Genomic DNA, 26873 nt, shown 5'->3' with positions numbered 1-26873 from the left:
ATTTGCATTGTTACTCATGATGAAAGGTGTTTTTTGAAACTGGAGGTGAAAATTTACTTCTAAATCCATTTTTCTTTCTTTAAGTATGTAGGCAGTACATTTTTAAATTTCAAAATTAGGGAGAAGTCTCATTTACTGTTCAGAATGAAATGGGACAAAATGCTAAATGAAAATATTTTTAACATGTATTCTATGTTACAGGTCTACTGTGAAACTATTCTTGCTTTCTGATTAGTCTTCCTTTTTTGGTGTGGTAAATTTATTAATATTTTCATTCTGAAAGTTAAGTACCTTTACCTTCAAGATTCACATTAACAAATCGGGAGTGAAGATTTGATTTTTAAATAAGCTAGAAGGAGAAGCATTTTTTTTTAATGTAGACAATCATAGTATTGAAAACTTCAAATGAACATTCATGAAATGCTTTTTACAGTTTTTAAAGACAACTGGATCATATCATTTTTATACTCACAAAAGTAGAAAGTTAATTTTTAAAAAACATCTTTGAACCAAGTATTTCATAAAGCAGATTTGCTATTCATATCAGGCTTTACTAGAGGAAAAGTAATGGGAAGATCGATAAAGAATTTTTTAAATTGGATCTAAGCTATAAAACTGTAAAATCTCATATATTATTATCTCATCTCTTCATAAAACTGCCTCGATCCAAACAAGCAAGAAAAAAATCCATGTACTTCCCACATTGCCTTCCCATGATGAGTTTGACAGGTTATGGTCAGAAAGGCTTATACATGAGTATTACGTGTTCTGGGTGTATTTTGTCCTCACGATGCATCTTTTTATGGCTTATTTAGAATCTTAATTGAACTCTCTTTTATTTTCAACTCTAAGAGGTTAAAGAGGTAATAGTTGGGCTGGTTCCTATATCAAGATGGTTACACCTTAATATAAACATACAGAAATCTCACTGGTATTTCCAATATTGATGAACTGAAAATCCGTAAGAGTGCACACGGTGTCCTTTTGCCTCCACAGATGCACAGGGTGGGAGGGGAGAGACTGGGGCGGGTGGGCAGATGGTGTTCTCATTGGCGGTTGTCGGCTTCGTTAGGCAGAGAACACGTGATGCTCATTCCATGACCCAACACACCTACGTTATTTTCAGAAAAGAATGGAAAGTCTTACTCCATTGAAGAATCCATCCCTGCTCTGCCTGTGGAATCTTGTTTTTCTTTAAAGACTAGTGTTGGCAGAAGAGGGAAGGAGCAAGTCCATACAACCTGTGTCACACAGACTTGTTCTGAGTGCCCCTTTCATGTTCTTGGGTCCCTGTAACATGCTGCAAAAGAGCTTCAGGTCACCCCCAAAACTACGATGAATCTTGACGATAGAAGTCCTGACGCATCAGGGCGAACGTAACACCCTCTTCCTGTAGCTGCATTTTAGCAGTTTCTTTGTGACTGTGTCGATGTAGTGCTTACAGGAGTAGATAAAGAAATGCTACATGTTTTCACGTTACCAGTCAGTTGTGTGGCCTGTAGAATTAATCTGAGACTATACTTTAATACTTTATAAATCACCGTAGACTGGCTGATGGAAACCTGGTTATGTCATCAGAGCCTCCCGACCTCGGAGAGCAGAGTTGACCTTGTAAAGATTAGTAAATACAGATACAGCTGAAGTGGCATTCAGCGCTGTTTTGTAAATCTGTGAATGAGTCTGGAAACCTGTATGTTAGTGACAACGCAGGACCAGCGTCTCAGGTAGGGAGTGCACGAGGGTGCAGTCATGTTTGCAGCACACTCCAGAAACCTGCCTCGAGACATTCTTTGTGATTTAAATTATCCTCCAAGTTCAACTTTTACCTGTGAGTAAGAAGGCATGTTCGTGACAGTTTAAGGGAGGTTTTAAAAGTTGCTCTAAGTTAAAAAAAAACAAAACAAAACATTGCCAGAAACCACAGTGTGAATGGCTGTTGCTGGGCTGGCCATGGGACATTCAGGCTGGAGCTGGAGGTGTCGTGTGCTCCAGTGTGACGCACCCCCAACGCAGAGCGAGTTGTCCACCCTCAGCGCTGACCACCGGTGTGCCACTCTGCTCTTCCCTGGTGGAGGAGAGTTAACTTCAGTGTGTTGGTCCTGGTGGTGGACAGGCCTGAACTTAGGTATATTTTTAGAAAACTGCCTGAGAAGAAATTGTCACTACTGGGCTGCTGGGGTCCCTGTGGTGCAGAGGAGAAATGGCAGGGCTTGCGGCCACGCCCAGCCGACCAGCTCTGCTGCTAAAGCCTCGGATGTTGGGTTTCTTATAAAAATTTCTTTGATTCCTTTGTATGTCATCGTTACAGGTCGTAGAGAACTCTGTAGAGCCCCCGACTTCCGTGACAACACAGGCAGTTTATGTGCAGCTAAAATTGATTGTGATTCTTTTCTGTGGTTACCGACAGACATGGAGGAGGGCTTGGAGCTTCCTGATTCCCCAGACAGTGTAGGTAACTTACAAGGAGATTTGTGTTTCTGCAGTGAGCACCTGAGGCCATCAGTACCAGAGGCACCCGGTGTGGTTGTTGAGAGCACATCCTGGGGCTGAGGCTCAGGAGTCTGCTTTCCCGCAAGTGCCCCAGAGGACTGTGAGCCCAGTGGTGCTCCGGTGAGCCTCTGGCTGTTAGAGGCCAGCAGCCATGTTTCTGCGTCATCTGGCTTGAAGTGGTGCACACACCAGAAGTAAACAGAATGGTTTATGGTGGCCTGGATGTGCTAACGTGGCTTAGATGTAAATAAATGTTTCACGTTTTGGAAGGATCTCGTACTGGTGGAATGCTTTTCTAACAGGCAGTGAAGTCGGTTAGTGATGACTGCCGTCAGTTCAGTTCCGACAGTATTTACTGAGCATTGACTGTGTGGTAGATGCCGTATGGGCCCCAAAAGGGACACAGGACTCGCCATCGTGGGCCCTGCTCTCACAGAGCATACAGCCCAGGGGTTGGCAAACTGTGACCCACAGACCGAGTCAAGCCCACCACGTATTTTTGTACTTCTCAGGAGCTGAGACTTGGTTTTGTACTCTTTAAGTGGTTGAAGAAAAGGCAAAAGAGGAAGAGTATTTTTGTGGTGTAAAAATTGCAAGACATTTACAGTGTCAGTATCCGCCAGTTTTACTGGAGCACAGCTGCTCAGGGAAGAGTTACGTCACTCACAGTGCGCTCGCGCCACAGTCGCAGAGCTGAGTAGTTGAGACAGTCACTAACCAAGTGTCCTCAGAGCCTAAGGTAATCACCATCCAGCCTTCACAGAAGTTTGCCCACCTCTGGTCAGGCCCGCTGTGGGAAGAACATTCTGGGTACTGGGAGTCCCAAGACAGGACGAGGCCCTTGTTCATAACAGACTTGGAGGCTCGGCTTTGGTGAGGTGAGCAGCATGGGTTTCCTTCATCTGAGGAAAAGACAGCTGGATTTCTGATTTCATGTGTCTTTCTTTCTTTTGAGTACTCGGTGTACTGAAGTAGTACTTCCACAAGTAAATTCTTCGCTAAAATAGGTTTCTACAACTGAAGAGCAAGGCCACTGGGCACATTGAGAGCTCCAGGCTGTTCAGCCCTGAACGTCCCTTCGAGTGACGGTGCTCGAGCGTCGTCGCCAGTGCTCAGCTGTGGAGAAGCCTCCTCGCGCCCCAGGCTTGCTCCTGCCTTCTTTCGCCAAAGCCACTGCGAGGCCCTGCGTGCGGCCGAGTTTCTCCACTCACGTTTTGTCTGTGGTGTCCACCTAGACTCGTGTGATTTGCTGTTATCCAGCAGCTGTCGTTACTGGCTTCAGAATCCCTTACTCAAGAAGATATTCGAGACTTTCTGTTGTTTTTCTCTTGAAGGGAAGCAGCCTCTCAGTTCTCTGCAGTGTCCCTAAGAGCATCTCACGTCAGCCGACGTCTTGCCCACCCTCGCAACAAGGCTTCAGCCGTGTGATTGTTGTTGTCTAAAAATGGCCGCAACAACTTTGTGGCGTAGGCGTGTCCTAGGGAGTGTCTCTCTTTATTCCTTGTAGATACTGACCAGAGTCACTGCTGTGTGCTGCCAGGCGACATGAGCAGTGACCAGAACTGACTCTGGACCCTGAGCTATGTGTGCACTGTTACAGAAGGGCCTTCACTGCGGAGTCCTGAGTGCAGGTGGGGGGCGGGTACAGCTCTTCAAAGCCTGAGAGAGAATTGAGCTGAAATAATCCACAGATTTTATACAGCATTATCTTCGGTTTTTCTGACCTTGTTTGCAAGAGCTGTCTGCTTAGTTACGTTACAGACAACATGGTTTACCTTAGAAGCTACCCTAATTTCTAATCATTACAGTGGCTTTTTCTCAAGCCATCTAAATGTCCTGGTTTGCCTAGCAGACACGAACTCCACTGGGAACGTCAGGTAGGGAAGGTCACAACACGTCGCCTGAGAAGTCCCCAGAAGTCAGGGTGCAGCCCTGGACAGAGCTGTGTGCTCTTTTGTGAATTACCAGATCTCTGAATTATAACCGGGAAGTGTCAGAAGGCAAGCCCACAGGTGTGGCAGACGTGAAAGCGTCTTACAGCAGATGCTCTGTCCCTGCAGATTGTTGGAGGAGATGGTGCATCTGCTCGGGGTTTTCTCCTTTGTTTGCTCCCCTTCCCTGAGCAGGCACCTAAGCCTGCACGTGGCAGGCGGGCTCCCCAGCCGCCAGCACACACCAGGGGGTCCAGGCGGCCGCTGTCCTACCAGCCCGCGTGTCCCTGTGCAGTTCTTGTTGGGCATTTCCAGTCGATCCCAGATTTGTCACCAGAAAAGATGTATTGGGAAACAAGTTTAAAAAAAAAACTAACATAAAGGCTTTCAACAAAATAATCCTTCTTGGCCGTGAGACTTCTTTTGGTGACTCCTGTAGCACCAACATCATTGAGGTTTTCAGTGTATTAGCTGAGAAGAACCAACAAATAGTCACGACCTAGGAGAGGCACCTTTCTGTTTGAGCTGTGGAGGGAGGGACTGACAGAGCCCGTGTCACTGCTGAGCAGTTCCTGCAGCTGTGCCTCTGGACTCTGCTCGCCCGGCGGAGGTTAGCTGGGCCACGGCATGTGCTTGTGTAAGGGAACAGCCCGCGGTGGTTCTCATCAGGACCGCCCGCGAGGAACGCCTGGGGTGCTTGGACTGCCAGGGCCCAGCCCCCTCCATGAACCAGTGTCGGCGCGGCGCCGTCTCCCCGCAGCACTGGACGGTGCTGGCTCTCCTCTGAGGGAGAGTCTGCATTGCAGCGATTTGCACAGGGCTTTGCGTGTGCCACGTGAGGGAGGGACGGATGCACACAGCTGTGCATCCAGGCCCCCCCACGCCTCCCCTAGCTGGGCATCGCTCTCGTCCGTTCCCATCAGATATGGTGCGCCTGTCTGGGAACTTCATATAAACCGACACGGGTGCTTTTTAAAGGCTTTCCTCGGTGGTTCTGATGCACACCCAGAGTGGGTCAGCCCTGGAGTAGGATGTCTAAACCTGAGTGGCACTTTATTAAGCGGGTAGAAGACTTTCTGGGGTAGTAACATTTTGCCGGAGTTGGAGCTGTGAAGGGTGGAGGGTGGGTCACATCTGTTTGGCCCCAGAAGTCGTCCATCCCCTTTGTTTCCTTTTCCTTTTGCTGAAATAGTCATTTTTTCCCAAGCTCATATCACCACTTCTGATTGCACATTGAAGAGGGGGAACACTCTAGCACCTTACGCTAAGCAAATTTAAGCATGATACAAAATCTAATTTTCATCCTCTTTTTTTTTTATCATTTAGTGTAAAATTAAGGCCCTGGGCCTGACCTCTGTGCATTTAGTTTTCCCACAAAGAAAGAAATGTTGTTGCACATGGTTATGCTAAGTTAGCAATTCACCTAAAAATGTCTAAACAGATGGAACCAAAGTCAGAGTCTTGTGAGAGCCTGCAGTAACCACGCATTTCGGGGATTCTCTGTGGGGAGGAAGTGGGAACTGGAAATAGACCTTCTTTATTTAAACTGGGGAATTGTGTGAACAATGTAATACACAGGTGCCTAAATTTAAGCCAAGTAAAATAGGGTTTTCCCTACTGTTTCGAAGAAAGCATGATCTAGTTAGGGTGTGTGAGCTCTACAGGCATACCTCGGAGATGTTGCAGGTTTGGTTCTAGACCGTGACAAAGCAAGTATCACAATCAAACAAGTCACAGAAATGTGTTGGCTTCCCAGTGCATATGAAAGTTGTATTTACAGTGTACTGTGGTCTATTAAGTGTGCAGTAGCATTATGTGTAAAAAATGTATATACCTTAATTAAAAAATATTTTATCACTAAAAAATGCTAACCATCACCTGAGCCTTCAACGAGGCATAGTCCTTTCCAAGCAGTAACATCAAAGATTGCTGATGACAGATCTCCCTAACAAATACAATAATCATGAAAAAGTCAAAAACAGTGTGAGAGTTAACCAGATGTGACGTTTAGACACAAAGTGAGCAGATGCTGTTGGAAAAAGGGCGCCGACAGACTTGCTCGACGCAGGGTTGCCACAAACCTTTAATTTGTAAAAACAAAACAAAACAGAAACACAGTGTCTGCAAAATGCAATAAAACCAGGTATGCCTGTACAGATACTCTGATTCTAGCATTGCATGAATTTCAGCCAGATAGAAACACTGGATTGCTTTATTTTCTACGACTCTAAATCCAGACGGGGTTGGAATTCCCGTAACCGTGAAGTACTTCATAGGTTGGTGTTGAGAGCACAGAAAGGAGAGAAACACACTCCTGTGCGTGTGTGGAGGCAGAGCAGCGCGCAGCAGAGCCCCTGTCTCCACCGTTGCCTCTCAGGTGGCGGCAGACGCCCCAGCACCAGTGGGGTGTCTTACTGCCCCCGTCGAGCTTGAGGTCCTCATTCAGTGGGAGGCCCAGAGAGGAAACTGCACCCCCCCCCCCCCGCGTAGCTGGCCGGACATGGAGTGGGCGTGGCAGTGACGCGTCAGCCCTGCTGCTGGTGGTGGTGGTTTCCCCTGAGTAGTGCGTCCCCCCACAGGTAGTACTGCGAGACTTCTGACCCGATGTGGGTTGCTGACATGCCTGATTTTACATGCATGTACGATTTAATGATCAGATTGATACTTGGGATATCAGTCTTAACAGCACACCCAAAGTACTTCAACGTTGGCACGACAGAGCACGTAGCTGGAAGCATTTGTTTTCATTCTCTTCTTAAGGGAACATAGGTTTCCCAAGAGCTGAGAAGAAAGCAGCCTTCTTGGCCCTCCTACCCTTTCTCTTCCGTGTACTCGACAGATCACCAGGCTCTTCATTTAGCATAGGAAGCGGTGCACGGAAGGATGCCCTCGCTAGAACGTCCATGCAGGAGCGTTTGCACGAAAGCGTTAGCAGTTGATTGTGTTTCAGAGCCACTGAGAGTGTCCTCTGTTTTACTCTGACATACGGGGAGCAGGCAGCTAACAGTTCTCACAAGTCTGTGTGCCTGGGACTCACTGGGGATTTTGTTAAAAATGAGAATTTACAGCTACATCAAAGTCCCTTTCCCCAAAGATTAGAAACCTGGGGTCCAGAAAATATGATTGCATTTTAAACTCCACGTCTGCACCATCAGTACTTCGTCTTGCCATGTGCCACAACCACCTGAGGAATTAACAGATAAATGAATGAACAGACAGATGCAGAACACAGGACGACCTCCCCTTAGAAATTCCAAACGCCCCCACCCCTGCATTTTACAAGAGTCAACCAGTGTCCTGGGGTGCGGCCAGGGTTGAGAAAGGCTGCTTCTGTTGTAAGCGTGCACAGGTCCTGGGATCCAGCCGGGTGAGAAGAGCACAGACCGTGCCCTGCCAAAGAGTCCAGGTGTGGAGGGAGGGCGAGGGCTAGGGTGAGTCCTCAGCTCAGGTATTTTACTGTTGTGTACGTGTAATTAGTTTGCTTAAGCCATCGCGGGGATTTCTCAGTTACGTAAAAAATGTTTGCTCCTCCCTCCAGCTGTACTTAACATACTGAGTTGACTTCCTGTGTATACAGTTCTTTGGGGAGTAAGAAGTAACACCACGGGGTAGAGAATCGTAATCTAGTGGCCTAAGGAAGTTAAAGCACCCATTAAATAGTGGCCCAAACGTCCCCACTTGGCTGCAGGGTCCAGTGTCTGCTCAGGTCCAGGCTCTGCCCTGGAGCACTGCTCCTTGTCTCCTAGCTGTCTAGAAATGATGTAAAAGCAAGAATCCTGTCCCTTTTTCTTCATGTGAAGTTAAATTTTCTGAGAGGTAAATTGATGAGCCTCTAATTAGCTTTTAGGCCAGACCAACGGAAATTGAAATTGTCACTGAACAGATCCGTAACACTTTAAAACAGATACATAGGTGTGTGCAGCTGAGAGAACATCACTCCTTAAGTGACACAGACTTTTAATAACCTTTTTAACAAAGAATAAAGTGATGTTGACGTTCCCACTCAATAGTGAATGCTCCCTATGGGATTTCAGCCATTGATTATTTTTATAAAATAAGTGATTCTACTTTATATTGTTACTGTACCATCATTATTTTGTTATTGTCATTATTTTCATGTGAAAATTGGTTGAAGTTTCAAACACCAATAAAAGAAAAAATGTGTACTTCTCTAAGGTATTAGGCACAACGTAATATTTTCCAGTTCCTACCTTGTTGCATTCAGTGCTATTTTTGTGATGTAAATTTCAGAGATTTCTCTGTATCAAATGTGTTAGAAATAGTGCATCCTTTAAGAAAATCTTTGCATACTGTGATCTGTTTTATATATAAGTCTTTTATGTGGCGATAGACTTATACATGACCAGATTTTAAATCGGCCTTCTCTGTTTCTAACAGAGCATCAAGAAGAAACACACAAACAAGCAGGAGATGAGCACATACCTGCGGTTCATCGTCTCCCGCATGAAGGAGAGGGTGAGTCCTGGAGGCGGCTGCCAGAGTCTCACCAAGTGGACTTCACTCGGTTTATTCTTTCAGAGTTAATGACTGACAGGTGACAGGCATGTGTTGTGCAGCGTGAAGGGTGGAGGCCACTGCTGTCACACTTCTTTTGTGCAGTAAATACTTCCGTAAAACACTTCTAGATTTTTTTGTCTTTGTTTTTGACACAGGCATTTCTTAAGCTGCATGAGATAAGCAGCGTTTACATTTTTTTAAGTTCCAGTCATCAGAATGAACATTGTCATTGATAATGTGTTTAAAGTGAAATTGAATTTTTCAAAATAACTGTTCTATCAAAACCGCAGTGCCACGTTAAAGTATGTAGTGCATGTGCATTTTTCATTAAGTTCTAAGTACTTGTTTAGAAATCAATGCTTCATCCCTGTCTCTAGCAACATTTAAACGGCTGTTTCATGACCTTTCAGGCTATCGACCTGAATAAAAAGGGGAAGGACAGCAAACACCCCATGTACCGGCGGCTGGTGCACTCGGCGGTGGACGTCCCCGCCATACAGGAGGTAACCCCAGCCGCACAGCCCTGGTTGTGCACCCACTGCTCTTGTGAACGTCACGTGCTCCCTCTAGTGTTCACCAGGGATCATCTTTTGTTTTGTTTGTGTTTTTTGGGAGGTGGGGGAGGTAATTAGGTTGGTTGGTTGGTTGGTTTATTTAATGGCAGTACGGAGGATTGTGCACGCTAGGCACGCACTTTACCACCGAGCTCACCCTCACCCCATCAGGGGTCATCTAGTTGATTAAAGAAAAAGTACGGCCGCCTGGTCAGAGTGATGTTTGGGGTGGAGGCAGTTAACACCTGGTCTTGGTTTCCTAGTTTTAGCAGCAGCGCTGAGGGGTTCCTTTCAAGGGAGGATGAGAGCCTAGACCTGATCTGAATCTTGGGAAACAATGACACAAGCTCTAGGAAACAGATTTTTAACTAGAAAGCTCAAGTTTTTAGTTTCACCTGTTCTAACTGAGGATTGTTAATGGGCTTGTTAATATTTAACTGTGGATTACAGTAAAACCCAGCGAACATGTTGACCCGTCTCCAGTCAGGGCTGCAGCTTCACCAGCTCTGTACCCACGTGTCCTTCTGAGGCTTTAAAACCTTACAGTTGTGGCTGTAACAGGGAGACCACAACAATAGACTGGAAGTGTGAAGAGAGGGATAAATGAAGCTTGTTCATAAACACAAGCAATTTTAATTCTGCCTCCTACCCCCAGACTGCACGGCTTCAGGCATGGCCTCTTCTCCTGACTCTGGGCCTCTGAGGACGAGGCCCGGCCCAGCTGCCCCTCTTGCCCTCTCCCTGCATGGCCCTCCCCACATCCCCCGGTGGGTCCCTTTGGGTCCATGGAGCACACTAGCTAGGTTGATGGTGCCTTGTTAGCAAGTGCTGACCATGAGCAAAAGCTTGTAAAGAAAATAAAGAGGAAGGCACGATTTTTATGCTTTGAGGAGGTTGCAGTCCAGACCAAAACACAAGCTGTGACGGTGCATCCGCAAACCGCAGAGGTGCCCGGGGGCTGGGGTGCGGGCACGGTTGTCCCCGCCTGGGTGTGGCCAGGTGGCCCAGAGCGCCCCGAGCCCAGGACAGCATGTCCAGGGCGGAGTAAATACCTGTAATTCATAGAAGAGCCTGCGACCCTCGGTGCTGGGCAGGAGGCAGCTGTTGCCTCGCGCGTAGAGCACCTGGGACCTGATTTTAAATGATTCATAAGTCAACACTTAGTCCCAGCTGAGAATTAAAACCGTATCTTCTCTGTGGCAATGGTTAATTGTCACCGAGGCTAACAGCTCTTTCTTTTTTCAACCTTTATTCTTCTGAGTTACAAAAATGGTAGGTGTTGTAGGTAGGGTCTCACCAGCCCCACCGACCAAAGCCTAACTTACTTACAGCGCTTAGCAGCCGCTTTCATTGTTGTTACAGAATGAGATGGAGGCTGCGGAGTTCACGCTAGTGAATGGACACGAGTACAGCAGTGGTCGCAGGCAGGACTGGGGTCCGCCTCAGCCCTGGAACGGTCCAGCTGCAGAGGCGGCTATGGGCTGCTTTAACCCGCGTTCTGTCAGCTCCTTGGGACACGGGCGAGGTGGTGGTGTCATTCTGGAAAGTTCTGCTGCTTCCACACTCCGCCGTTGAGAACATAATGCAGACAAGCGTTTTCACTGTTAACCCTTTGCCATTTTGTGTTTTGCTCTTGGCAGAAGGTGAATGAAGGGAAATACCGAAGTTACGAAGAGTTCAAAGCTGATGCTCAGCTGCTTCTCCACAACACCGTGATCTTCTATGGAGGTTGAATATTTTTTGTTTTCTCTTGTGTACTTTTTTAAAATACCGGTTTCATTCCTTGTCAAGAAATATCTTTTTTAAAACATTACATTAAAATAATACCAGTGGTGGGGGGAGGGTATAGCTTAAGTGGTAGAGCACATGCTTAGATGCACAAGGTCCTCGGTTCAATTCCCAGTACCTCCCCTAAACATAAATAAATAAATAAACCTAATTACCCACCCCCCAAAATAGAATTTTTTTAAAATAATTAATACCTTAATGATTTGTAAGTAAACAGTTAGGGTTTAAACTTAAAAATATTTGGTAATGTAGTTACAGCTTATAGAACTGACTGGCCAAAAGCAAAACTCGTATACTAAATGATAAAGATACTATTATTACTCATAATTTTATGTATAAACTTATCTACTTAGTTGAAAGGCTTTTTATAAACACTTTGATTAAGTCTGAGTTTTCCCGTCATTCAGAGTTACTGAGAGAGGCCAGCCTATACCTGAAGTACTATGTCACGTTGGATGTAAAATTCAGCTGCCTGTGGAATTTCATTTTACTACTTGGATTGTATTTAAAGTGCGCGTTTTTGTTAAGTGGCGTATGTCCACTCGTGTTAACCTGGAGGAAACTGAAACGGCAGCATGAGTTTCCAGGCTGCTGTGATAGGTGGCTTGTCTTTCATTGCAGCAGACAGCGAGCAGGCTGACATCGCGAGGATGCTCTACAAAGACACGTGTCACGAGGTACTGTCCTGCCTGGTAGCTCAGCTCTCGCTGACTCCAAGTGGATGCACTTTAGAATTCCACTCTTCTTACGTACATTTTAATTTTGACATTCCCTTTAAATTTAATTTTAATTTCCCAGGGAATTAATGCAAATAGGCGGGAATATTCTAGCAGAACTGTCCTCGGGGAGGTCCTGGGAGCTAGACTTAGTCACTGAGTAACTTCTGCAAGGGGACTGTCTGTAACCACCCTTTCGAGTATTAGGTATGTAAGAGCACGTGACTGTGTTGCACTGGGCAGGCTCTCAACGACTGTTCTTTTTGAGGGAAAGACTCAGATTTGAGTTCTTAGGAGACGATGCAGGCAAAAAAGCAGCCAAATAATGCATTCATATTTGTACAGTAAATGAGACACGTGTTCAGGGAGGGTTTCTGTTGGGCTTACTTGAAACACTCACCTGTAACCATACTGTGTTTGCAGAAGTGTCTCGACGTATAGGAAAAAGTTCTGTTTCTTGATTCTATTTCTAATTTAACTTTAAAAAGAAATCCATCAAACATACACTCATTGAGTGTCTGCTGTGTTAGGGGGAATACAGCGGCTTCCTTGCGGGGGTCTGTGTTCTGAAGAGGGAGACCCACAAAAGGATGAGGCAGAATAGGTTTCCTTACCAGTTGTGACAGAGCGTTGTGAAAGGAAGCAGGACTGAAACGGAGAGTGAGGCAAAGTCAAGGCTGCTTTCCCTGGCAGTGGGGGTTGTGCACGGGCCGATCAGGAAGACGTGGCTGAGGAAATGCCTTTGACCTGAGTGCAGACTGGAGCAGTGCCAGGGAGGCGGGAAGGTGGCGGTCGGGTGCGCTGGGCGCCACGTGCTGTCTGGGACCTCAGGGAGGCTCCAGCAGGAGCGCGGCAGGCCCTCCCGGTGCCACTCACTGGAAACTTACAGTTTTAAGCCCAAGACTGTACACGTGACAGGACGTCACTTTGTGTGGACTTGATTTGGGTAGGCTGAGGCGCGCGTGTGTTCTGTGTAGGCTGAAACAGCCGCTTTTCTTTTCCAGCTGGATGAGCTACAGCTTTGCAAGAACTGCTTCTATTTGTCAAACGCCCGTCCTGACAACTGGTTCTGCTATCCCTGTGTATGTGACATTTCGAGATTTCTGGTTTTTTACCTCTTCGGTGTCTGATGTACTGCTCTATGAAATTGTATTTCCAGTTTGCTTTGAAGAGCATACTCCTTCTAAGTATTTTTCTTTGTATCGTAGTATGTAGGGTTTTAATGAGTGTAAACCTGAAACACAGGAAAAACATCTTGGGAACATTACCCATTTCCGGCCTTTTAACATGAGGTCCTTAAGAATGGGAATAAACCCTGAGTCCCTCTATACAAATGACGACTTGCTTTTCCTCTCCCTCTTGCATAAGAAATCTGAGTCTTTATACATATTTATAGCTGTGTGACTTCCCCTGGGATGGCCTGGTTTAGGGAGGGTGCTGACCAGAAGCCTGTGAGCCTCCCAGGGGCAGCCCCCCCAACACAGGCCAAGAGCCCGCCTGGGAGGCCCCTAGTCCCTGAGACTTTACGGTGTTTCTCAGTCACTCCAGGATCTCTGACGTGGTGGGTCTGGAGAATGGCCTGAACTTCTCCTGTTTCCTGCGGGCTTCCAGGGTCAGACTGTACTCGTGAAGCCAAGTCAGGGCGTTCTGTCTGCCACTCCAACTCACCGTGGCCCTTGACTTCATTCAGAGGCCACCGGCTGACAAAAGATTATTTTCACTGTCTCTCCTGAGAAGTGGAGGGCCACATTGCTATGCAAATTTCAATCTTTTCGGTGTTTTTCTTGGAGGCAAAAATCATTCAGTCCTAGGGTGGAGGTGGGGTAGATCTGTGTGTTCAGGAGTTAGAAAAGAAATATTTTCGAGATAATGTATTATACTTGTATTTCATACTTTAAAAGTAATATGACAAGGTGAAACATTTTATTTCCAGATTCCTAATCATGAACTGGTTTGGGCTAAAATGAAAGGTTTTGGATTCTGGCCAGCCAAAGTCATGCAGAAAGAGGACAATCAGGTTGACGTCCGCTTTTTCGGTCACCACCACCAAAGGTAATCACGGCCTGTGTGCAGCCGTCACCTGGGCCTCTGAGAGTCCCGGGGCCGGCACAGGCCTGCTGTTCCCAGTGCTCTGGGGGCTTCGCCGTCAGAAACAGCGTGAAGTGTACTTTAAATTGAGGAAACAAATCAGCGTGTGACTTGACGGGGCACCTGACAGTGCTTCCTGTACGTGCTGTTCCTGGGTGTGTGTCAGTCACTCAGCAGGACGAGGTCAGTCGTTGGCACTGCTGAACTCGGACGCATGTTAATGCTGGTGTTGAGTGCATGGTGGCGGTGGAGCGGAAGGCGTCTTAGGGTGTGTGTCCCTTTTGTGGCACTGTGATGTCAGTGCAGTCGTTTTAACCATCTTTTCAAGGCTCTGTCAAAGCCGCAGACAAAAATAATCAACTCAGGAGTACAGGAGATCTTGTGATCTAAGAATGTGTATGAGGGGAAAGTTTGATTCAGTTTTTTGAATTTCATTAAATAAAAGTTAATTTAGAAAAATGAAGAATTCAATTATTTTTTTTAAAACTACACTACCAGGTGAGAACAGTCTGATAGAATTTTTTACCTGTATTGTCTTCTTTGTCAGTGATTTTAAAACAACGTGATGGTATCTTCAGCCACGAGTGGTCTCTGATTAGCAGTGTGAGTGGGTTTGCTTCACACCGCCCAGCGCACTGCACAGGCAGGGGAGCAGGGGCGCGCTGTGGGCTCCTTGGCCTCCAGCTCGCTGAGCCGCTTCTGCCCTGCACGTTTCCAAGTGCTCAGGGCTGGCGGGTGGGTGGGCGGCCAGATTCGAGTCTGCCTCTGTTTGTTAGGGTTACTCCAGACTGTCAGGTGCTTTCTGTTTGCCTTTTTGTTTTTTGTGTGTGGATCTCAGATTTCATACCCAGTGTTACTCCTTCAAACTGAAATCTGATTATCTGTGGTAACGGAAAGGATTAAAGGAGAACAGGAATGTATTTATGAATTGCCTTGAGACTTCATTAAGTCTCATGCTGAGAACAGATGTGGATCAGTTTTACCATATCCACGTGGTAAATAGATGAGGAAAAAATACTCTCCTGAGTCACAGGTTTGTTCCACATAGTCAGCAGTGTTTATAACTGAAATCTCTCTCAAAACACACTGCATTTAAAAAGTGCTTTAATGCTTTTATTGATTGACTGATACCTAATAGCGCTCAGTAAATGTTTGTTGACTGGAAGAGTAAATACAAATACAAGGTTTAATGGCAAGGAACTCTTCCACAGGCAAAATTTCATCTGCACTCTTTCAAAGTGCGTTTACTTAGGTCTCTAGTAAAGCACTGTCAGGTGAGACACGTTGATGTGATATTTATAAATATTCACATGGCGGTTAAAATTTAACATTTCAGCTATCACTACATGTAACTAGGTTATTATATGTTTAAGTTGTGCTTTTAAATTCTGGAGCAGATGGCTTAGTTTGTACAAGCGAGCTAGAAGTCGACATCTATGGCTTAGGCTCACGTGCCAGGGTCTCTAAGATTCCTTCAGAACAGTAAGATCTAGTACTTCTAAAACCCCGCAGTTAACAGGCCAGGAGTGAGGACCGGGGCGTCGTGTACATCTGAGCAGAAGACTGAGACTTAGAGCTGCACCCCAGCTTGTATCCTCTGCTCCAGGAGACGTCTCGCTCACTGTGGCTCGTGCATCCTCACAGCTCCTGTCTCACCTGTGACTTTCTTTTTGTTGGAAGTCCTCCCCTCATAAGGTCCCATCAAAACCAAGCCCGAATGAAACCTTGTGACCACTCACAACCAAATGAAACCTGCTTCCTCTCCGGATTCACCGACTGTACGCTGCACTGTCTTATCACTGGGTCTTGGTTGGGCAGTGGCCGTATTCATGGAAATGCCAGCCTAATAATTAGGCACAGCGAGTGCCATCACTGGGTTCCAGCTACTAGTTCATAGCTTACGTAATCCCATCAGCTGCCACCTGGACACGGCAACGTCTCCTCCAGCTGTCACGTGAGGCAGGAAAAGTCGTAGGTCCCCTGCACTGTTGTGCTTTGCATTGCCATTGGTCGAACAATAGGCACACGGTCAGCCTCAGTCTGGTTGGTGCAGCCTTCCAGCTGGAGGCTAACCTAAGGCAGTCAGGTGATGAGCACCCAGGAGAGTTCTCTTGAATTTCTGGCTTCTCCCCAGTAGAACCAAATACAGTTTTAGATCAACCGTGTGCTCCTGCTTGATCACTGAATGGAACAAACACGTTTCCATTCGTTAACCGCGGCTCGTCAGATGAACAGGGCTGTAACGTAAACACAGTCACTGCGTGGTGGTCAGGGGCCCTTGTTGTACCTGTAAGGATCTCATGAAAATTTCTGGGCGTTTTCTAATGATTCTGTGGTTCTAACATGCAAATAGCTAGATCTTGAATAGCTGACAGAGTTCAAAACAATAAGAGAGATTAAACACTTTTTAAAGGACTTGTGAATTACTCCAATTCTGAGAACTTTGCTTTGATGCGTGAAAAACAAAAGTCACCTCACCTCTTTTCTACTTGGTAAGTTTTTATTCAGACCACAAGTTGTACTTTACAATAGGTAGGGTTTCTGCCATTTTGGAAGTTTCTAACTACCCCTTTCAACGCTGCTCACAGGGCCTGGATTCCTTCTGAAAACATACAGGACATCACGGTCAACGTTCACCGGCTGCACGTGAAGCGCAGCATGGGCTGGAAGAAGGCTTGTGACGAGCTGGAGCTGCACCAGCGTTTCCTCCGTGAAGGGAGGTTCTGGAAGTCCAAGAACGAGGACCGAGGGGAGGAGGAGGCGGAGTCCAGTATCTCCTCCACCAGTAACGAGCAGGTGAGTGGTGCCCTGCAAACCACCTGTCAGGCGCTGTCCTGCAGGAGCCCACGTCAGCTCACGCGCCTTGCTTTATTCTTCCTTTCACGTAACATTTGTGAAGTGCTCTGCGAAAGAGACCAAACCAGCTCCAGTAAACAGACGAGCCTCCCCCGACCCTGACCCCGGCCCTGCTGGCTCGTGAGCTCTCCCGAGCCCTCGGCCTGAGGACTCATCCCGTGAAGGCCAAGCACGTGGTCTTGAAGGAGCTAATGCAGAGGGCACAGCGCTCGCTCCTCACCCGGGGGCGAAGCAGTGTTTCATAGGCTCTGGAGTAACGTGCTGTCACCTTTGTCATGCCCACAGCTGAAGGTCACTCAAGAACCGAGAGCAAAGAAAGGACGGCGTAATCAGAGTGTGGAGCCCAAAAAAGAAGTGAGTCGGCCGCCTTGACACGTCCAGGTGGCAGTTGACCAGGAAGTGTTTTCACAGCTGTGGTCAAGGCAGCGCTCCTGACAGGTGCTTTCGGAGCGCGTTGCCATTGGTCGAACAGTAGCAGCCAAGCTGGGCGCAGCGCTGTCGCATCACCAGAGTAACGCGCGTGGGGGGAGGGGTCTCCTTATCAGCGAAGCAGCACGGACCTCGTCTGGCTAAAGGGGAGGGCACTTGGCCGCGTTTCCTCCAACTCTGGTATTTTCTCATAGCATTATTAAAAAATAAAGTCTTTATCCAATAAATCAATTAGGCCAGCATTTAAAAACTGAAAGAAACTATGACTAAGCTCAGCCTTTTAAAATTATATAATCCCTGCATATTTTAAAGCCAGGTGTGAATTTGTGCGTGGTCCAGACACATACTCGGCGAGAAGCGGTTTAGGATATTTGTTAATGAATCTACTCCAAAGAAGTGACGATAAATTGATGATGATTTCATATGATAAATTTTTTCCTCTGGTCTATATTAAAAGAAAAAACCATAGTATTAGTATGTAATGAAATTGTAAATGAAGTTCCTGTTTAGAATTATTATACCTAATAGCTGCATGTTTAAAAATTTTTTAATTTATTTTTAATTGTAAAACACACAGAACAATTTTCCATTCTCTAACATGGTTTGTGAACAGCAGTTTGCTGTGTGGCTGTCTACGTGTATCAGTCCATCCTTCTCCTAACAGAGCTTGCTCTTGAACTAGGAAATTCTGTGGCACTTTCTTTACCCTTCAGGAACCAGAGCCTGAAACGGAAGCAGTAAGTTCCAGCCAGGAAATCCCCACGATGCCTCAGCCCATCGAAAAAGTTTCCGTGTCAACTCAGACCAAGAAGTTAAGTGCCTCATCACCAAGAATGCTGCATCGAAGCACGCAGACCACCAGTGACGGAGTGTGTCAGAGCATGTGCCACGACAAATACACCAAAATTTTCAATGACTTTAAAGACCGAATGAAGTCTGATCACAAGCGGGAAACGGAACGAGTTGTACGAGAGGCCCTGGAGAAGGTAACGCAGCCCCGCGGCCAGCGCCGCCTCGTGTGCCGGCCCGATGAGTGGGAGGGCCTCCAGCTCTCTAAAACCGGACAGGCAATAAAGTGTCTCTGTTTTCATCAGTAGCCATACTTTGCTCACCTATTTTTATAGCCCTTAATGAAATGGAGGGAAGAGGTTTCTACCGTTCAGGTAGAAACTGCGTATGAAGGCTTTTGCTTGGTGGTCTGTGTAAATTATGAGCTGACATTGTGGGTTAATTTTTCTTCATTTCAGCTGCGTTCCGAAATGGAAGAAGAAAAAAGACAAGCTGTAAATAAAGCTGTAGCCAATATGCAGGGTGAGATGGACAGAAAATGTAAGCAAGTAAAGGAAAAGTGTAAAGAAGAATTTGTAGAAGAAATCAAGAAGCTAGCCACACAGCACAAACAGCTGATTTCTCAGACCAAGAAGAAGCAGTGGGTAAGCAACACTGTTTCCTTAGGATCTGATTTCTGACACAGTAACATGGGTGTGATGAAAATTAACTCAGAAAGATACATATGGCGTGTGCAGAAATTATTCCTGAAATAAGATCTAATGTGAAATTGTCAACTGTCACTAACTTTTAAAAATTTTATCGAAGGTCTGTAATCTCTCGTCTCCAGGTCCCACATGACAAGTATCGCTCGGGATTATTTTGTTACATTAAGGTGCTGATACTTCAGGACAGAACATACTTAGTACCACTGATCTGTGTCTTCCCTTCTACACAAGTGTTTTATTTGGAAAAGCTGGTTGGCCCTGACTTCTGCTAGTAACTCCTGGTGGTGATATCTAACTTGTAAAATCGTAAATGTTAAGTATCGTAATAGCAAATTAAGCATTTTTCAGATTTTTACTGCGTTTAACATTTATGCATTAGATTCTGTTAAAGAAATCAATTACTTTTACTTCATAGCAGTAACATCTTACTGGTCTTTAACTTCACTTAAACACTGACAAATAGTTCGTTTTTTATTACATTCTGTTTGTGACTCTTGTCTCCCACCTGTTTTAGCAGCTTCTGAGTAGACATTCTCCGCAGATCTCAGTTAATTGGCAGGGAAAAAAGTTTTCTTCCCCAAAGCTCTTAACTTGGTTTTAATTTTAATGAATTACTGTATGAACTTTTGTGAGTCTTCATTTGATCCAGACTACTTTCTGAAATATCTTTAAATACATGTGAAGTCAATGTTTTGTGAGGGAAGTAAACATAAAGATTGTGATAAAGATTTGACAAGGAGGAAAGAGAAACTTAGATATAATTTAGAATAAGAAAACTTAGAAGGAGAAACAGATGAGTAATGAAATATAAATACCGCTGGATGGGAATTAATGTGTTCTCGAGGTGGTAACCAGCAGCGCCGTGACACCAAGTCTGTAATTCTGCCATCCCACAAAGGTAAGAGGAATTGTAACAGCTGGACTTCAAGAAGTGGCCGTAAATTTACTAACGAATCAAGGAAATGGGAAGAGGGGGCTGTGATAATTACGCTGCTTTTTGTAATGTCTTTCCATTTGTGAAATAGCTGAAGTTGGTATTATTATACGTGTCTGTTTGATTCCACACATAAATGATACCATGTGGTTTTGGTCTTTCTCTGACCTGCCTCACCCAGCATGATTCCTCAGGGTCCATCCACGGTGTCACACACGGCAGGATTTCCTTCCACCGCGTGACTGAATAACCGTCCATCGTTATCGTCACACGTCCATGTGGCGTGTCTGTGTGTGTGTAGTAATGAATACACGTACACACACAGACACGCCACATCTTAATCCATTCATCCACTGATGGACACTCAGGTTGTGTTTGCTTGTCTTGGCTGTTGTAAATATGCTGCAGTGAACCGGAGGGTCCCTGTTCCCATTTCCTTTGGGCAAATACCCAGAAGTGGAATTGCTGGATCGTACATGGGCGTTCTATTTTTAATGTTTTGAGGAATCTCCACACTGGTTTCCATAGTGGCTGCACAAATTTACATTCCCACCAACAGTGTAGGAGGCTCCGTTCCCTTCACATCCTCGCCAACACTTGTCTTTGATGGTGTTCATTCTGACAGGTGTGAGGTGTCTCATTGGGATTTTGGTGTGTGTTTCCCTGATTGTTAGTGGTGTTGAGCCGTTCATGTGTGTCTGTTGACATTCTTTGGAAAAATATTTAGGTCCTTTGCCTGTTTTTAAAAAATTTTATTGAAGTATAGTTGATTTACAATACTGTGTTAGTTTCAGTTGCACAAAAAAGTGATTCGGGGGTGTGTGTGTGTGTGTGTTTCATTATAGGTTACTACAAGATACTGAGTATAGTCCCCTGTGCTCTACAGTAGACCCTTCTTGTTTATCTGTCTTCGATACAGTAGCGTGTGCGTGTTAACCCTATGCTCCTAATCTATCCTGCCCCCCACCCACTTACTTATTTTTAATTGTGTTGTTTGGCTTTTTTTCTCTTGAGTTGTCTGAGTTCGTTATGTATTTTGGTATTAACTCCTTACTGGATGTGTGGTTTGCAACTATTTTTTCCCATTCGTAGGTTGTCTTTTTATTTTGTTGATGGTTTTCTTTGCTGTGCAGAAGCTTTTTAGTTTGATATAATTCCACTTGTTTACTTTTAACTTTTGTGGCCTTTGCGTTTGGTGTCAAATAAAAAGAACATCGTTGCCAAGACCAGTGTCTAGGAGCTCATCTACTGTTTTCTTCTAGGCGTTTGAGAGTCTCGGGTCTGTAATCTGCTTTGAGTTGATTCTGTCTGTGGTGTAAGACAGTGGTCCCGCCTCACTCCCTTGCATGTCACTGCCCAGGTTTTCCCAGCGTCACTCACTGGAGAGACTGCCCTTCCCCCACGGCATATTCTTGGCTCCTTTGTCATGAAGTCATTGACCGTATCCGTGTGGGTGTATTTCTGGGCTCTCTATTCCGTTCCATTGATCTTGGTATCTGTTTTGAAGCCAAACTATACTGCTTGATTTATATCCCGGTTTTTTAGATGAGGAATTTGAGGCTAATGAGATGAAACAGAGTGACTAGAAACCCACTTGGCAGAGCTGGGACTCACCCTCCTAAGCTACTTCTGCTCTCATTTCCAGGAGACTAGTGACAGATTTAGAATTATTCGTGTATTATAATTAAACCTTGCACTATTGTAAGAAATAGCACGGTACTGAAGGACAGAGTGTGTGTAGCTATGTCAGATGCCAAAAAAATAGATGTTAAGATGGCATACAGCCAAGAGGAACATAGGAAGAAAGACACACCCTTTAAATACATCCACAAAGAAAGGAAGAAATACAGAGCAAACGCGTAAGTAACAGGATAGTGCTGCCCAAAGTGTTACTTAAAAGTAGGGAAACTAAGAAGCCACGTAAGCTTGGTCTAAACTCACAGGACCGACTAACGCAAGCCCAGATCCAAACCCAGGTCGGACTCATTCCAGTTATTTCCAGAATTAAAACGGGCCATCCACACTTTGTAAATAGTAACTTTACTGAAGCTGCAGTTGTTGACAGAAGATCACAAGAAATACAAAAGTAATTTCAACAGGTTAGAAAGCACAGCACGTGCACTTAGAGGGTAGAATTTTAGGTACGAAACGTAGGCGGTTTCCCCGGGTCCCACGCCCAGGACTCTTACCCTCAGCCGTCAGGTCTAGGTCTGTCGTCTGCAGAACTCACCTGTCTGAACAGACCCATTCTGAGGGCTCACATCCAGACGGCCTCACCCTCCTTGCCTGTGCATCCTCGCTGCGGTGTCTTTCTGATCCCATCACTCTTGTGCCAGCTCGGCTTGAAACCTCAGCTTTTACCCTCTTACCTTGTCCTCCCCAGATTCACATGTGTCCCCCCTGTTAGCCAGCATGTCCTCGATGTGTGTCTGTGTCTGGAGAGTTTGGTCTGTAAGTTCGCAGTAGTCACTGGCCAGGGGCTGACTGCTGTCGTCGCGGTTTTTGTCCTCCACACGCCCTGCACCATTTGTGTCCCTCGTCTCATACGTTCTAGTCTTCTTTTGTGTTTAGTTGACTTTTTGGTAGTGAAATGTTTAACTTCCTTTCCTTTTGTTTATATTCTGTTGCTGTTTCCTTTGTGGTTACCATGGGGACTATATTTAACATCCTAAATTTATGAGACTAATTTGAATTTATAGCCGTTTAACGTCAGCAACACATAAAATCTCTGCTCCTTTACTGGTGATGCCGTGAAATTACGTCGTCATTCACTGTGTACCCAAAAACATAAATTAAAAATTACTTTCTGTGTAGAAAAAAAGATTTGGGATTACAAGCTACTTTACAGTAATAGTATAAAAGCTAGTAACGACTTTTTCCTTTAAATCTATTAGTTTCTCAAATCATGCAAAAAACTGAACGTGCAGTTACAAGCCCTTGTTGGCATGACACCGGCTCTGTAACTGCCCACGTGCGCGCCTTGACCGAGCTCCTTCTTGCTCCGCCTCCGCCTCCCCTGCACGACCGCCTCGAGCACTTCCTCTGTGGCAGGTCCAGTGGTCCTGCAAGCTTTGTTTATCTGGGATTTTAAAGTTTTCTTCCTCATTTTTGATTTTCCAAGGCCAAGAGCTTCCTTTTCCTTTTAGCACTTCGGCTGCATCGGCCCTCTGACGTCTGCCCCCGAGTCAGTCTCTGACATGCGCTGATGGTTACTGACGGCCCTGTGTGCGTGGCCGCTCCCATGAGTCCTGGTGGTTTGTAGACAGCACGTCTCGGGGGGGGGCTCTCTCTGAGTTTATCTTGCTCAGAGTTTTTTGAGCCTCTTGAGTGTTTATAGTCGTCGTGTTCTCTCTGCTCTTTGCTCGCGTCTCCTGCTGGGGCTCCCTCGGAGCACAGCTTGGTCCTTGGGATGGTGTCCCACAGGTCCCTTTAGCTGTTGGCTTTTCTCCAGTCTTTTTCCTGACGTGTTGAATTTCATTGTCCTGTCTTGTGCCTGCTCAAACCTGCCTTTGAATCCCTGCAGTTTTTCACCTCAGTTAACAGGTTTTCTTTTTGGTTTCTGCTTCTTACTGGCATTTCCATTTTGTTCATAACATTGTTTTCTTGACTCTCTCCACATCATCCTTTATTTCTCTGAGCTTCTTCAATAGTTGTTTAAAAGTCTTCATCTAGTATATCGGCCAGGATGTCTTTTTCATGGACAGATTCTGCTGATTTTTTTCCCTTTGAGTGGTCATGCCTTCCTGTCTCTGTGTGCCTTGTGATGTTTTTGACGTTGAACACTGGACGTTTGATTCTAATAACAGGGTTACTACAGCTCATTTTCTCCCCCTTTGCCTAGTTTGCTCGTTTGTTTTTCTTTATGGTGTGAATCAAATGCCGTCTTAGATCTTCTCTGAGCCTTTCCTTGGGCATTCACATTTCACTTCCGAATTTTCCCCATATGTGCAGTTGGTTTTGAATGTCTGGCTTGCAGAAGGGGCCCTAGAAGGGCCCTGGGCCTTTAACTCTTCTGGACGTCACTTTGGCTGGAGGAAGAGGGGCTTGCGGCCGTGAGGGAGGTGCAACAGCAGTGGCTGCCCCTGCGTGTGGTCAGAAGCAGCCGGCAGCAGGACAGAATCCTTGCTGCCCACCGGGCGCATTGCACCACGCAGGAGCCTGGGGCTAAGCGTGAGGATGGGTGGCTGTCCCTGTCCTCAGAGCTGGAACTGACCAAAATTAACCATAATTTACTGTTCAAGCCTCCTGCTGAAAGTTGCAAGCCTTCAATAGACTTCAGAGTTCCAAAATAGTTATTTCAGACAGATTCTACAATAGAGTTGTTGTCCAGGTGGGAAGACAGATTCCTGGTGCTTCCTGCTCTGCCATCTTCTCTATTTTAATAAAATAGAAGTTACTTGTGTGTGCTGATGGGAATGACCCAGTAGAGATGAAAAAAGTTGATGTGGTACCACGTTTGCTCACCAGTGGCTGTGTGCTGTTTCCTGCCATCCGTAGTCCGGTGTCTTGGTGATATGAGTTTAAGGTTAAGCCAGAACGATCTGTAAACACACAACATCCAAAAAGTCCACGATTGTAGCCCGTTTCCTGTGCGTTTCCTCCCATCTAACGCGGGTCACGGTTTCTCGTCTGCAGTGCTACAACTGTGAGGAGGAGGCCATGTACCACTGCTGCTGGAACACGTCCTACTGCTCCATCAAGTGCCAGCAGGAGCACTGGCACGCGGAACACAAGCGCACCTGTCGCCGGAAAAGATGAAGGCTGGTTCTTCCTGGAGAATCACTGACGGTTATTCTTCTCAGACACAGCGGTTTTTGTTTCCAAGAAGCCAAAATTGTTTAGAATTTGCTTCCCATTTTGCACCAGCCTTTAAACACTTTTCGTGAAGAAATTTTGCACAGTAGTTTAAATCTTTTGTTAATGCTCCTCTGGAGTTTTTCAGGGGGTAAAAGTAACATCAGTGGAGGGTATTATTTTAAATAAATTTTAATTGAGAGTTTGTTGCATTTTCAGCAAATTTTAAAACATTTTTAGGTTTTACAGAGATTTTAACCTTTAAACAACAGATCTTTAAAAAAACAGGTGAACACAAGTGAGTTTAACAAAGAAACATTTAAAATAGATCTGAATGTAAGAACTACAGAACTGTTTCAGAAATAAAACATACTACCTTGATGTGAAATTTATTTCTTAACCTTGTTGAGCTGGTTTTGTTCAGCTTATGTTGCTGTTTAAAGGCATTATCTGTTGGTTATGCCAGTGGGTATGTGATTGAATTTAGGGAACAGGGTTGACACAGCAGGTGCTAGTCCTGCATATTTTTTCTGAAATATTTCCCAATTGTGTTTTTCATTATTTCTTTTCAATATATAACTTTTATAACAAATTATTAGCTTTGATCTTGTAGTTTTAAATTGCAGGGAACTGGGGTAATCTTTTACTGAGCTGGATCTTAGAGAAAAAATATTTAAATTTTAAAGTTTGCACATTTCATCTTTGTCCTAACATGAGTGCTTGTAACAGAATAAACAACAAAAATAAAAAAGCCAAAAGCCACCTTTATCCATACGTGAAATTATCGATGAGGCAAACAAATTTCTTCAGTGCTCCCCTTCCCTCCCCGAGTGTCGTCTGATCGCCTGTTATCTGGTGTCACCTCACATATTCTAAGTTAATACTAAGAGGAAAGAAAGCACTTAAGTTTCACAGAAGCCGTTGTTTGTAGTAATGGATCATTGCCTACTAATGGACTCCATCACTGTACACAGAATGAAGAATAATGCATGTTAATTTTCTTGTATTAAAGATGCCGTGATTTGTAAAAAGTCTGTATTTTGCGGAATGTCTGGATTAAGAAGCATTACCAATAGGAATGGATCGATAGTTGAATAATTTTTTTTATACATAGATATATAAAATACAGCCAGGAAAACTTAAATTACTTTTTTTAAAAGAAAAACTCACAATTTATGTTCTTTCAAAGACTGATCTTAGACCAAGTCAAATTCCCATTTATCATTTAGTTATTTTTTAAGGTTAGAGAAATAATTTGTAAATATTTATTTAGACCTTTGATATTTATTAAAGCAATTACACACAGTGGAAGTGAAAGAATCAGGAGAAAAACCTTTTAAAAAGTTTTCTCCAGGTTTGTCAGGGTCACTCTAAAGATAAAATGTAACTAGGTCTTCTGTGAAATGATCACCCACCCAGTTCCGATGCTGTTGCAGATGATGGTGACACAAGTTAACCGACAAGCTGCCGCCGGTGGCTGCAGGGACTGCGCGGCAGCCCCACATCACACCCGCCCTGAGTCACACAGGGACTTGGCGTTCTCACTCCCGCCTGGTCGCCCTGTGATTAGTCAGTGTTGCCATGGTGCCGTGGTCTGATTGAGACGTCGTAACCAAGAACACTTACCTTCTCTGATTGTTTTCCAAGTTTTAAAACTTCGATCCACCCCTATGAGAGCAAGTTATTGTGGAAATATTTTTGGTGTAAAATCATTCCAGAGTGTGTACTATTTACCGATAGCTGCATGAAAGTAAGATTCGTGTTACTTTGGCTTTTTTTGTCTCCGTTGACACGGTTGCACATTTCCAAGTTACTACAGCGTGAAAACTGTGTGTTAAAAAAAAAAACAAAATTAAAAAAAGATTGTGGCCTGGTTTTGTAAAAGTTTTAGGTAAAATTACAATTGATTGTTTTAGGAATCATTATTATAAATTTTCTGCAAATCATAAAGCGATACCAACGTGTTGAGCTTAGCCACTCTGCACATTGTAATTACTCATTGTGGCTGTCCAGTGCTACGATGCATTCTGGCATTTTGTAAGCTGCTCTGACTAGCAATATATAGATTCATTTAATGTGTTAACATTGGTTAATAAATGTATTTAAAAAAAAACTGGCTTTAAAAAACTGTTGATTTAGTCCATTTCTCTAGACCAAACCAAACACAACTCTCTTACACAGTGACCGCACACTTCCTGTGGCCTGTCCCACTGGCGACTGCTCATATAAAACCAGTGTGTTGAATAATTCAGTGAAAATAACTCATTCACTTAAACAGT

At 44.9% G+C, this 26873-nt stretch overlaps 1 protein-coding gene across 17 annotated transcripts in view; it reads left to right on the top strand.

Moving 5' to 3' along the window:
• The window catches only part of ZMYND11 (zinc finger MYND-type containing 11), an 86231-nt gene extending 60875 nt beyond the window's left edge, over positions 1-25356 (top strand). For 13 of the 17 annotated variants that reach the window (XM_072955308.1, XM_072955319.1, XM_072955310.1 and 10 more), the window contains 11 exons: positions 8820-8897; positions 9350-9442; positions 11134-11221; positions 11903-11958; positions 13002-13079; positions 13931-14049; positions 16674-16881; positions 17227-17295; positions 18084-18356; positions 18618-18803; positions 24436-25356. In XM_072955308.1, the coding sequence (XP_072811409.1) occupies positions 8820-8897; positions 9350-9442; positions 11134-11221; positions 11903-11958; positions 13002-13079; positions 13931-14049; positions 16674-16881; positions 17227-17295; positions 18084-18356; positions 18618-18803; positions 24436-24558 (1371 nt within the window). In that variant the 3' untranslated portion in view covers positions 24559-25356. The remainder of the gene's footprint in view (positions 1-8819; positions 8898-9349; positions 9443-11133; positions 11222-11902; positions 11959-13001; positions 13080-13930; positions 14050-16673; positions 16882-17226; positions 17296-18083; positions 18357-18617; positions 18804-24435) is intronic. The other 4 variants (XM_072955321.1, XM_072955317.1, XM_072955320.1 and 1 more) reach the window with 1 other exon arrangement.
• Positions 25357-26873: the final 1517 nt, after the last annotated feature.

This window comes from Vicugna pacos, chromosome 35 (assembly GCF_048564905.1).
Source record: "Vicugna pacos chromosome 35, VicPac4, whole genome shotgun sequence".
NCBI classification, from domain to species: domain Eukaryota; kingdom Metazoa; phylum Chordata; class Mammalia; order Artiodactyla; family Camelidae; genus Vicugna; species Vicugna pacos.
The sequence above is the reverse complement of the archived record's forward strand: the minus strand, read 5'-3'. Positions and strand labels throughout refer to the sequence as shown.